At 50.0% G+C, this 13,034-nt stretch overlaps 1 protein-coding gene across 2 annotated transcripts in view; it reads right to left on the bottom strand.

Annotated features, from left to right (window-relative positions):
- Positions 1-371: 371 nt before the first annotated feature.
- Positions 372-13,034, bottom strand: part of LOC120921650 — a 60,158-nt gene continuing 47,495 nt past the window's right edge. For both annotated transcript variants that reach the window (XM_040334167.1, XM_040334172.1), the window contains one exon: positions 372-461. In XM_040334167.1, the coding sequence (XP_040190101.1) occupies positions 402-461 (60 nt within the window). In that variant the 3' untranslated portion in view covers positions 372-401. The remainder of the gene's footprint in view (positions 462-13,034) is intronic.

Below are 13,034 nucleotides of genomic sequence, written 5' to 3' on the forward strand. Positions count from 1 at the left end.
CTCGGATCTACAGCGACTGCACTTCCAAGTGTACTTTCAGTGCATTTTCAAGTGCACTTTGCATGTGTAGTTTGCACTTGCAGTGCAAAGTGGATTTGTCTTTCGTAAATAACCCCCAATGTCATAGCAGGAGAGATCCCTGCATCAACATTATTTATGTTGGTGCGGTTATCTGACGAAAACAAAAAGGGGTGAATGTGTACCCAGCAGTCAGAGCAAGATGTAATGGTTGTAGTTAAGGGGAAATTTAAATATAGATAGTACAAGTAAAATGTATCTTAACACCAGTAATACTTTAAAGTATGCATTTTTGTTTAGCAGTATCTCTCTTATATTTGCCCTTCGGAATGTCATAATCAGACAACGCAAACTATGGATATAGTGTTTATTCTATAGATCCATCACTCTGGTGGCTTTTGGTCACTCTGGTCTTCATTCTTTTTCTGGTATTCTTGTGTTATCTGAAAATAAACTTCCATGTAAGACACATATTCTGCCACAAGGAATTGTAGAACAATTTTTGTATCATAAATCGACAAATTACTTTTTTTTGCAATACACAGAAAATATAATTATCTTTTGGAAAGCTTTGATAGTAGCCATGTTTAGAACTACTGTTACTACTTCTTTGATATCAAGTATGAAATAACTACTTAACCACTTGAGCTCTGGAAGGTTTTACCCCTCTTTGGCATTGTTTGCTATTCAGCACTGCGCTATTGGTCAATTATGCTATCATGCAATATTGTACACAAATTATATTTTTATAATTGTTTTCAAACAAATCGAGCTTTCTTTGGGTAGTATTTGATTACCACTGTTTTTTATTTGATTTTTTGCGATATAAACAAAAAAAATTTTTTTTTTTACTTTCTGTTATAAAATATATACAATAAAATCTAATTTTGTCATAAATTTAGGCCAAAATGTATTCTTCTACGTGTCTGGTAAAAAAAAAACAAAAAAAAAACATGAAGTGTATATTAATTGGTTTGTGTGAAAGTTATAGCGTCTACAAACTATGATATATACAGGCTCTCCTCACTTAACGAACAGGTTCCGTTCTAGCAGCCAGGTTAAACGAATTGCTCGTTAATCGAGGAGCCACAAGTACCGTATTTATTCGAGTATAATGCGCACACGGGTATAACGCGCACCCCTAATTTTAGATTAAAAATCGGTATAAAATCATTGTAATTGCCAAAAATCATTTATTGACAATGTATTGACCCCTGTATATCCAGCCATGTCCCCTGTATATCCAGCCATGTCCCCTGTATGTCCAGCCATGTCCCCTGTATGTCCAGCCATGTCCCCTGTATGTCCAGCCATGTCCCCTGTATGTCCAGCCATGTCCCCTGTATGTCCAGCCATGTCCCCTGTATATCCAGCCATGTCCCCTGTATGTCCAGCCATGTCCCCTGTATGTCCAGCCATGTCCCCTGTATAACCAGCCATGTCCACTGTATGTCCAGCCATGTCCCCTGTATAACCAGCCATGTCCCCGTATGTGCAGCCATGTCCCCCGTATGTGCAGCCATGTCCCCCGTATGTGCAGCCATGTCCCCCGTATGTGCAGCCATGTCCCCTGTATATGCAGCCACCTACTGTTAATCACCGCGGCGCGGGAACATTACAGACATCGTTCGTTTGAACAGCTGTTTTCCCTGCCACGCATAGACACTCCCCCTTGCTCGCGATTGGACAGATCCGTCCAAGGGGGAGTGTCTACGCGCGGCGGGGAAAACAGCTATTCAAACGAAAGCTGTCTGTAATGTTCCCCGCGCCGCGGTGATTAACGTTGTAGCGGCGTTGGTGGCTTCGGTGGCAGTGGCGGTAGCGGCGGCGGGGGGCAAGGTGATACAAAAGGCTAGGTTTAAAGTGGAACGCCACTGCCACCCCACCCCAGTCCTCGTGTATAACGCGCACCCAAACTTTGATTTTTTTTTTGGGTATAAAATTTTGCGCGTTATACTCGAATAAATACGGTAATAAATATTTTAAGCATTCTAAAGCCCCATACACACCATCAGATTATCTGCAGATTTTTGTCTTCAGATTTACCAAAACCATATAATAGGAGGTCAAACCTTAAGAGTTTCAATTTGTATGCAATCAGGCAGGCCCTTGTACTACATGGTTTTGGTAAATCTGAAGACAAAAATCTGCAGAAAATCTGATAGTGTGTATGGGGCTTAAGGGTCCTTTCACACTAGCGGACTGTTCGTCCGCTCATTACAAGTCCGTTAACGGACTTGTAATGAATCCCTATGGGAACGCGTCCGTTAGCGGATGGAGCATCCGCTAGCGTCCGCGTCAGTCGGGATCCGCTTTTCCGAACGGAAGAAACCCTATTTTTCTTCCGTTCGGCGGAGCGGAACTGATGCAGACGGACAGACAGTCCGTCTGCATCAGGTTCCCCATAGGGGACAGCGGAGCAGAGACAGGGCGGTCCCTGCACTGCCGACCCCCGCTGAGCCGACTGAGCCGACGGAGACACACGGAGCGGACCCGGAAACGGTCCGCTCCGTGTGAAAGAGCCCTTAAAGCGAATAATGCATATCAATCAAATCTACCGTAATTATTGTCATTAGCGCTGCCTTTATAAAAGAATTATCATAAAAAATACCTTATATATTTTATTCTTGGGGATTTCCAGCTTACTTAAAGGCAGGAGAAGCCCACAAGCATATCCTTCCGGAATTCGGCGCTGCTGTATTCCCAGCATGCACCGCCCGTTCTCGCGCATGCGCAGTAATATCACGTAGCGGCACTGTAAACTATGCAGGTTGCCATCACAATGGGCGTCGTCGACAGAAGTGCCAGCCCCATTGTGATGGCAACAAAGCCCTCAGCGCTGCCCACTGACTCCTGGGAAATTATGACATACCGTATTTATCGGGGTATACGCGCACTTTTTTGCCCTTAAAATCAGGGCAAAATCATGGGTGCGCGATATACGCCGATACTCGCTTCCCGCGCTGTGTTTGAACCACTGCGCCGACATATACCGAGCGCAGTACACTCGGGTATACTCGGCTCCGCTCGTGGTCACGTCTTGTTAGTCCTGTACGTCCTTTACGCAAGAGGAGCCGAGCCTGCCCGAGTATACCCGAGTGTACTGCGCTCGGTATAGGTTGGCAGAGTGGTTCAAACACAGCGCGGGAAGCAGGGAGCGGCTGAAAAACACAGCGGAGAGGACACCACGATGGCCGCAGAAGGACGCCGGACCTGACAGGGCCGCCGATGGACGCCGGGCAAGACAAACTGTAAGTATTTATTTTTTTCCAGGAATTTTTCTTCCAGGTTGGGGGTGCGTGCTATATGCCGGGGCACGTTATATGTAGATAAATACGGTACATTTTCCAGGAGCATAAATAAAGAACTGTGCCCATAGAAGTTCATTTAAATAAATCCTCAAAAAGGAAATATATTAAAAAACGAAATATATTAAAAATAAGTGATGAAATATGGCAATCCCAGGGGTGAGTAATGGTGCCAGTATAACATAAAAAACAGAGTCACATAAGGACCATAGATTGTACAAGTCCAAAAAAGTCCAAACAGGTAACACCACAGTGCTTAAAACCGAAATGCCACCACCGTAGATAAATTGGCCGCTTACCCAAAATAAGCCAAAACCCACAGTCAGCTATGACCCAGCCGCGGCCTTTAGCTTGTGTACTGTATAGAATGGACCTCAGACCCAATGCAGACACCCTGGACACTCCTCCGGTAAACCGTACACTTGTATGCAGACGCAAAGTGCAGACTCAAACCTCCGATTCACATGGTGCAAGTCTGAGAGGAGCAGTAGCGAGGAGAGAAGCCGAGGGAAGCGATGTCAGGCACCGTGGTGAGGAAGGGGAAAATTAGAAGGGACCACATTAAAATTAAAAGGCAAGTACAAAAAAATAGGATTTTTGTACTCACCGTAAAATCCATTTCTCTGAGTTCATGGACGGACACAGCATCCTTTGACAGTAGGGTTATATCCGCTTCCTTTAGGAGAGTTTAGGCAGAAAAAAAGCACTTTAAGTGTTAACAACACATTCCTCAGTGCAGCTCCTCCCAGGGGGCGTGGCCCCCGGGTATAACCCACACCCTGTGCTAACAGCCTCAGTTTGTAACAAGCAGTACAAACAAAGGAGGGGTGGGTGATGTGTCCGTCCATGAACTCAGAGAAATGGATTTTACGGTGAGTACAAAAATCCTATTTTCTCTTCCGTTCATGGACACAGCATCCTTTGACAGTAGGGACGTCCCCAAGCAGTGTCAAAAAATTTCGAGGGGTGGGAAAACAACACAGCAAACCAGGTTACACCCTAAACAAAACCGGAGTTGCTCAACGGAGGAACTCCAACCATAAACTGCCGCCTGTAACACCTTGCGGCCGAAGGAGGCATCAGAAGATGCACTCACATCCACCTTGTAAAACTTTGAAAAAGTGTGGACCGACGACCAGGTCGCTGCCTTACACTCCTGTAACAGAGGCATGATGCTGGAAAGCCCAAGAGGCCCCGATTGCCCTGGTCGAATGCGCCGTAACCCGAAAGGGAGGCGCCCGCCCCTTCAGGGCATAGGCCTGAAGCACAACCTGTCGGATCCACCTAGAAATGGTGGCCGACGAGACTGCCAGGCCCTCTTGTAGGACCAGCCACCGACACGAACAGTAAGTCCGACTTCCGGAACGGAACCGTAGCAGATAAGTACACTCGTAGGGCCCGAACCACATCCAGAGGATGTAAAGTGGCCTCCACCTGGTATTTCGGCTGAGGACATAAGGATGGAAGAACAATGTCCACATTAATGTGAAAAGCCGAAACGACCTTTGGGAGAAAAGACGGCTGCGGCCGCAGCACCACCTCAACCTTATGGATGACCAAGTAGGGAGCCTTGCAAGACAAGGCCGCCAGTTCAGACAGACACTCGTCTGATCGAGGTAATTGCTACCAGAAACCTTTTGTGACAGTTAACAAAAAACCTCCTGAATGTCCTCAAAGGGTGCATCCTGAAGCACTGAAAAGACTAAATTCAAGTCCCATGGGGGTAGTGGAGGGCGCACCAAAGGGGCCACATGCTAGACCCCCCTGAACAAACGTACGCACCAAGGAGTGCGACGCCAAGGGTCGCTGAAAGTAAGCAGCCAGAGCAGAAATCTGACTCCTAACCGTACTTAAGGCGAGAGCCTGATCCACCTTCCCCCACCGCACCGGGAAGGCGAAAAAAACGCTAGGAGTAGTAAAGGAGGGCCCTTGCTCAAGGCGAGGCCCCTAGCCCTTCCCAGATTGTGGAAACAGTGTGCTCTTACCACCCGTGGCATCTTTAATGATGCCATACAGGGATGCCCCAAAAGACTGTTCACCCTTAAAGGGTAAATCCACCAAGGCCTTCTTTGAGGACTAGTCCGTAGACCAGCACTTCAGCCACACAAGGCGGCGCAGTACCACCGCATAGGCGGAAGCCCTGGGAAGCAAGAGCATAACCAGAACTGACTAACAGACACATTTTAGACCCAGAACTGATTGTTCAGCCATGTCCTTGCAGGTCTCGGAAGCCTCCAGCTCCTGCAGCAAAAAACATTACCTGTGCAGTCAGAGTCCGTGACACCAGAGCCCCGGCCAAAGCCGGTCTCACAGCCGAACCCCCTACCGCGAAGATGGAGCGGGCCACAGCCTCCCATCCGTGGGGTCCTTAAAGGCAGGAGCCCCATCCACATGGTGGTTAGCTCAACCTGGACACGGGAGGGTCCACGGACGGAGGGAGGAGAGACCCACTTTACTAAAAAGGTCCTCCACAAAGGCATAACGGGTCGCAATGCAAAAACTGTCTGCAGCGTATCCCATTCCTTGTACAACAACTGTCCCAAAAAAGGAACACAAGGAAAACATTGTCAGTGCGTGGCGGTTTGCGGGACCCAAAAAGGACTGGCACAGCAGGTGCCCCCGCCCCATCCTCAAGTACTGAGTATCACACCTGCAGAAAAAATAGCTCCAACAATTCTTATCAGTAACCGACCCTGACCAGAGTCACTCTCACTGTGCGCGTGGGTTAAGCCTGCATCATCTGACAATACAGAGTTTCAGAGATATCCCCAGAAGCAGGCTAAGATGGCCGCCGAATGTGTAAAAAACAGCACAGGACCACAAGAAAATGGCCGCCAAGCTATATAAAGCGGGACTCCGGCAAAATGGCGGCCGTTCCGCATTTAAAAAGACAGTGACACAGCAAAAAACAGTACAGCACAAAATCACCATAGCACACAAAAAGGCCCTATAGTGAACGCACACAGATCCAGGTGTACCAGAGACCCCAGAAAACCCCCCCTCACAGCCGCTACCCAAATGGGAAAGGAGGGAGAGGAAATAAGGGAGAGAGGAAAGCAGGGCAAGCCCTCAGTCGACCTCCCAGGGGAAAATTCCAGCCAGACCACTTATCTGAGCAAGGGGCCACTACTTACCCGTCCTGCGACCACCGGCTGGAGGTATCCCAGACAGATCCAACATCCGCTAAACGGCATGGCTGTCGGCCAGACACACTGTGACAAAGCCATAAAAGACCAGTCATATGTGTGCCCTAGAACAAAATGTTCCCCGGCCGCCCCTGGAGCAACGGGGCCTGTCGTGGACGTCCCAAAGCTGAGCTGAGGGCCGGCACACGCTCGATGGCCGAACATGGGGGGACTACAAGAGTCAAGACCCAGCCTGTCACCCAGTCGGCTGTTGATAGAAGAATCACAGGATTAAAAAATGCAGGAACAAAATAATAAAAATCGAAAAAAATCGCAAGAAAAAAATCTCCAGAGTACAGGACTCCAGAAGTGCCTGACCTCTCCTGTTGTTAGGCATGAAAAAACTGAGGCTGTTAGCACAGAGTGTGGGTTATACACGGGGGGCCACGCCCCCTGAGAGGAGCTGCACTGAGGAATGTGTTGTTAACACTTAAAGTTATTTTTTTCTGCCTAAACTCTCCTAAAGGAAGCGGATATAACCCTACTGTCAAAGGATGCTGTGTCCGTCCATGAACGGAAGAGAAAAAAAACTTTCTCTAAATGTAATTTGTTATGTTATTTGATGCACATTTATGTTAAATTATTTTTATGGGTGGAACTCCACTTTAACTACTGTACTGTATTCTAAAAAAAAAGGTCTAAACACAAAAGACCAACTCAATAACATTGTTTTACTTAATGTACTGTGCCCAAAAAGTAATAGTAAGAGCTGGTCATAAGTCTGAGTGGTCGTTAAACGAGGATGGTCTGTGTGTGTGTGTGTGTGTGTGTGTGTGTGTGTGTGTGTGTGTGTGTGTGTATATATATATATATATTTATTTGAAAATGTATTAATTATATTGTACTGTGCCCTCAAATGCTTGGACAGTACAAATCCCCTTCCCCAAATGACCCCTTTTTGGAAAGTAGACAATATGATTTAGTAAGATCCATGGCAATTTTTTTTTTACATACGGTCACCAGTGCAGTACAGCGTCATCATATGACCCGATAGGCATCACAAAAAATAGGATTTTTGTACTCACCGTAAAATCCAGCCTTTTCAGCCTTCTTTGACATTAGGGTTATGCTTCTTCCTACCAGGAGAGTTTAGGCAGAATTTAACAGCACTTAAAGGGTTAAAACCTTTCCTTCGTGCCGCTCCTCCCAGGGGGCTTGGCTCCCCCAGGCATAACCCACACCCTGCTCTAGGAGCCTCAGTCCGTAACAAGCAGTACAAACCAAGGAGGGGTGGGTGCTGTGTCCGTCTATGAACTCAGAGAAATGGATTTTACGATGAGTACAAAAATCCTATTTTCTCTTCCGTTCATAGATGGACACAGCCTTTCACATTAGGGACGTCCACAAGCAGTGTCAAAAAAATTTGAGGGGTGGGAAAGTAACACAGCAAACCAGGTTACACCCCAAACAAAAACCGGAGTTGCTCAACGGAGAAACTCCAAACATAAACTGTAACACCTGCGGCTGAGGAAGGCATCAAAAGATGCACACACATCCACCTCGTAAAACTTTGAAACAGCGTGGAATGACGACCAGGATGCATCCTAACACCGCTGTAACACAGAGGCATGATGCCGGAAAGCCCAAGAGGCCCCCCGATCGCCCTGGTCGAATGCGCCATAACCCGAAAGGGGGGCGCACGCCCCTTCAGGGCATAGGCCTGAAGCACAATCCGTCTGAACCACCTAGGAATGGTGGCCGACGAGACTGCCAGGCCCACTTGTAGGGCCAGCCACCGACACGAACAGTGAGTCCGACTTCCGGAACGGAACCGTAAAATATAAGTACACTCGTAGGGCCCGAACCACATCCAGAGGATGCAAAGTGGCCTCCTCCTGGCATTTCGGCAGAGGACATAAGGATGGAAGAAATGTCCACATCAATGTGAAAAGCCGAAACGACCTTAGGGAGAAAAAACGGCTGCGGCCGCAGCACCACCTCATCCTTACGGATGACCAAGCAGGGAGCCTTGCAAGATAAGGCCGCCAGATCAGACAGACACACGTTTGATCGAGGTAATCGCTACCAGAATAAAATCACCTTTTGTGACAATAAACAAAAAAACCTCCAGAATGTCCTCAAAGGGAGCATCCCGAAGCACTGAAAGGACTAAATTCAAGTCCCATAGGGGTAATGGAGGTCGCACCGGAGGGGCCACCTGCCAGACCCCCTGACCCAACGTACGCACCCAGGAGTGCAACGCCAAGGGTCGCTGCAAGTAAAAACAGCCAAAAACTGCTCTGGCTCCTAACCGTACGTAAGGCGAGAGCCTGAACCACTCCCTGCTGCAAAGACAGCAGAACCCTGTACACAACGCATGTACGAGAGTGCCAGTTCATCTCCCCACACACAGAGATGTAGGCCTTCTATGTATGAGGAAAAAACCTACTTGAGTTAGACTTCCGTGCACGCAGCACGGCAGAGACCACCGAGCCCAATAGGCCTCGGTCCTTAAGCCCCTGGCTCTCAACAGCCATGCCGCTAAGGCCAGTGGCTGTGAAACAGGGTGGAAGATCGGACCCTGTAACAGAAGATCAATTCCCAGGGCAAGACACTAGGGGGCGTCTGCCACCAGACGCATCAGGTCCACGTACCAGAAGCGACGCGGCCAATCTGGGGCAATCAGGACTGATAGAATCCCTACAGCTTCCACTCTGCGCAGCAGGCGAGGAAGAAGCTTCCGAGGAGGGAAGGTGTAAAGTAGGCGACAGTGACCCCAAGGAGCCACCAACGCGACTGACGCGTCCGCCCACGGGTCCTTAAACCTGGCCACGAACCGTGGCACCTACCGATAGAGACGGGACGCTAGAAGGTCCGCGTCCGGAGTGCCCCACTTTCGGCACAGACCCCGAAACACCTGCGGGTGGAGAGACCACTCTCCTTGGCCCAGTGCAGTGCGACTTAGGTAGTCTGCTAGCCAATTCCGTATTCCCGGAATGTACCCGGCCGATAGAGCTGGAACGGACCCTTCGGCCCACCGAAAGGATGTGCGCGACCCCCGTCGCTGCAACAGAACTCTGTGTGCCTCCCTGATGATCAACCTACGCCATGGCCGTGGCGTCACCGGACAGGATCCTGACCAGTCGGCCCCGTAGATCCAGGGACAACCTGGCAAGGCAAAGCTTGAATGCTCGGAGCTCCAGAACGTTGATCAGTAGGCAGGACTCCATCTGAGTGCCCCAAGCGCCCCTCCCCAACCGGAGAGGCTGGCATCTGTCGTGACCACTGTCCAGTGGCCTGCAGAAAAAACGACTTTCCAGCCTGAAGCACCGGAAACGCCAGCCACCACACCAGGGGAGACATGATCAGAGGACTCAATTGAATCTGGCAATCCAGAGATGACGGAAGCTAGTCCCATCGTGACAGCAATTCCCTCCGTAGTACCCTGGCGTGGAATTGGACATACGGAACCGCCTCGAACGAGGCCACCAACGGACCCAGAACCTTCCTGCAGAATCGCAGAGATGACCGCTTCTGGGTCGCCAACTGCTGCACAGCAGATAGCAGAGTCTGAAGTTTTTCCTGGGACTAGTCCCAGGTAACACGTGATAGACACGGCTCCACCAATGCAGAGCTCGAAGAAGCTCGAAGGAGAATGTCGCCCAGACATCCCATGATAACAAACCCCCGCCGTCACAGCCGGGCCAGTATCGGGACGAGCACCTTGTCGAAAACCCGCCGAACGGGAAGGACACCAATTAAAAATGGTCCCCCCCGACCGCAAAGCACAGAAACTCTGGTGCTTTGAGGATACGCAAACAGGTAGGTACACGTTCATGACATCCAAGGATGCCAGAAAAAAATCCACCTGATGGAGTGCCGCTATTACCAAGCGAATCGACACCACCTGAAAGTTTGCACCTTGACAAAACAAACGAGGGACTTGAGGCCCAGGATTGACCGGGCCCCATCCTCCGTGGGGACACAAACAGAATGGAGTAAAACCCCTGAGACCGTTCCAACGAGGGAACTGACACAATCACCCCCCTGACCAGAAGATCCTGGACAGCCCCTGACAGAGCCAACCGGCGAACCGGAGGAGGCCAGAGGCCGGAGGGAAAAAACCTGTTTGGCAGACAAGAGAGAAACTCATCCTCTTACCCCAAGGAAACCACTTCGAAACCCCAACGGTCGGAGAGGAGAGACCTCCACCGAGCCATGAATGTGCGAAGCCAGTCTCCCACCCGAGACACGGGCAGGAGCAGACCTACAGGCGGAAGCAGGTACGTCAGCAGACCTGTTAGGCATGCGGTATCAGGTGCGCTGCGTCCCCGCGGCAGGATTTAAGCACCATGTAGACCTACCCCCACCGCACAGGGCGGGCGAAAAAACGCTCGGAGGTAGTCAAGGAGGGTCCTTGCACAGGGCAAGGTCCCTAGCGCTTCCCAGACTGTGGGAACAGCATGCGCTTACCACCCGTGGCATCAACAATGATGCCATCCAGGGAAGTCCCAAAAGGACCGTTCACCCTTAAAGGCCATCACCAAGGCCTTCTTAGAGGACTAGTCCGCAGACCAGCTCTTCAGCCACACAAGGCGGCGCAGAACCACTGCATAGACGGAAGCCCCGAAACTTATCCATGGCCGCCTCGCAAAGAAATTTCAGACCCTGAACTAATCGTTCAGCCAGGTCCTTAGAGGACTCGGAAGCGTCCCCTTCCAGCTCCTGCAGCAGGAGCTTCGCCCTGTCAGTCGGGGCCTGACCAGGGCCCGGCCAGAGCCAGCCTCACCGCCGAACCCACCACCGTTAATAGGGAGCGGGCCACGGCCTCCACTCTCCTATCAGCGGGATCCTGAAACGCAGGAGCCCCTTCCGCAGGCAATGTGGCGGCCCTGCTCAGTCTGGACATAGGGGGTCCACTGGCGGAGGAGACCACAAGAAAATGGCCGCCGAGCTATATAAATGGCCACCGTGACGCAGATTTATAAAGACAGTGACACAGCAACTGTCATACAAAAAATTCACCACACAGCACACTGTAAAGGCCCAGAAGTGAACACCACAGCCCCCTGCAGTGACACACACAGCCCCTGCTACACCACGGGTCCAGTGACATGAGCCCCAAAAAAATAAAGCCCCTCACAGCCGTCACCCAAAAGGGAAGGAGGGAGAGGAATAAGGGAGAGAGGAAAGCAGGGAAAAAACCCTCAGTCGACCTCCCAAGGGAAACATTCCAGCCAGACCACTTACCTGAGTAAGGGGCCACTACTTACCCGTCCTGCGACTACCCGGCTGGAGGTATCCCAGACATAACCCACATCCGTAAACGGCATGGCTGTTGGCCAGACACACTGAGACAAAGCCATAAAAGACCGGTCATATGTGTGCCCTAGAACCGAAGTTCCCCGGCTGCCCCTGGAGCAACGGGGCCTGTCGTGGACGTCCCAAAGCTGAGCTAAGGGCCGGCACACGCTCGAAGGGCGAACCTGGGGGGACTACAAGGGTCGAGGACCCAGCCTGTCACCCAGTCGGCTGTTGATAGAAGAATCGCAGGATTCAAAAATGCAGGAACAAAAATAATAAAAGCGAGAAAAATCGCAAGAAAAAAACTCCAGAGTCCAGGACTCCAGAGAGCGCCTGACCCCTCTCCTGTCGTTAGGCAGAAAAAGACTGAGGCTCCTAGAGCAGGGTGTGGGTTATGCCTGGGGAAGCCACGCCCCCTGGGAGGAGCGGCACGAAGGAAAGGTTTTAACACTTTAAGTGCTGTTAAATTCTGCCTAAACTCTCCTGGTAGGAAGAAGCATAACCCTAATGTCAAAGAAGGCTGTGTCCGTCTATGAACGGAAGAGAAAGCAAACAAGCAAAGTCACTTATGTAGATAGGTATAATCTACAGTACTTGCATATGCAACAAAGTATGTATTTTATTTGTTGCTTCTTCTATTCTGTCTGTAGTGTAATTGATCCAATATGCATATACCGTATAAGTACCATGGACTGCTACTTAACTTAGAACTGAAAACCTTGCACTTTTCTAGTTTTTAACTTTATAACTTTCCTCATTGAAGTGTATATTCTGTTTCTTTTAAAATTGTAAACTAATAAAAAACTCTTAGGGCCCTTTCATATGGGCGGACCTTAAGGTGGACCTAAAAGGGCACTCCGTGCACCTCTATGGAGCCACTGATGTCAGCGGTGACATGCGCGCTGACATCCGACCTGCTCCGATCCGCCAAAGTGTGACAGAGGAAAACCCTACTTTTCCATTCGTCTGGCGGATCGGATGATGACGGACTCTACGGTCTGTTGTCATCCGATCCCCTAAAGGGGAGAGTGGCGCACTGGCAGGTCGGTCCCTGCACAGTGTGCAGAGACAGACCTGTCATCTGCCTACTCAGCTGGGATCGATGAAGCAATCCCCGATGAGCAAAGCGGAGCCCGCACACGGACAGCCCCGTGTGAAAGGGCCCTTAAAGATGAATTCCAAGTAAGGCATTTTGTACACCGTTAAACTGGTCCATAACTATGCCTGCAGGATCCTTCTAGAAGCTGCTTCACTAGCTTCCAGACCCAATGCTTTTTTA

The sequence above is a fragment of the Rana temporaria genome, chromosome 1 (genome assembly GCF_905171775.1).
Source record: "Rana temporaria chromosome 1, aRanTem1.1, whole genome shotgun sequence".
Classification (NCBI taxonomy): Eukaryota; Metazoa; Chordata; class Amphibia; order Anura; family Ranidae; genus Rana; species Rana temporaria.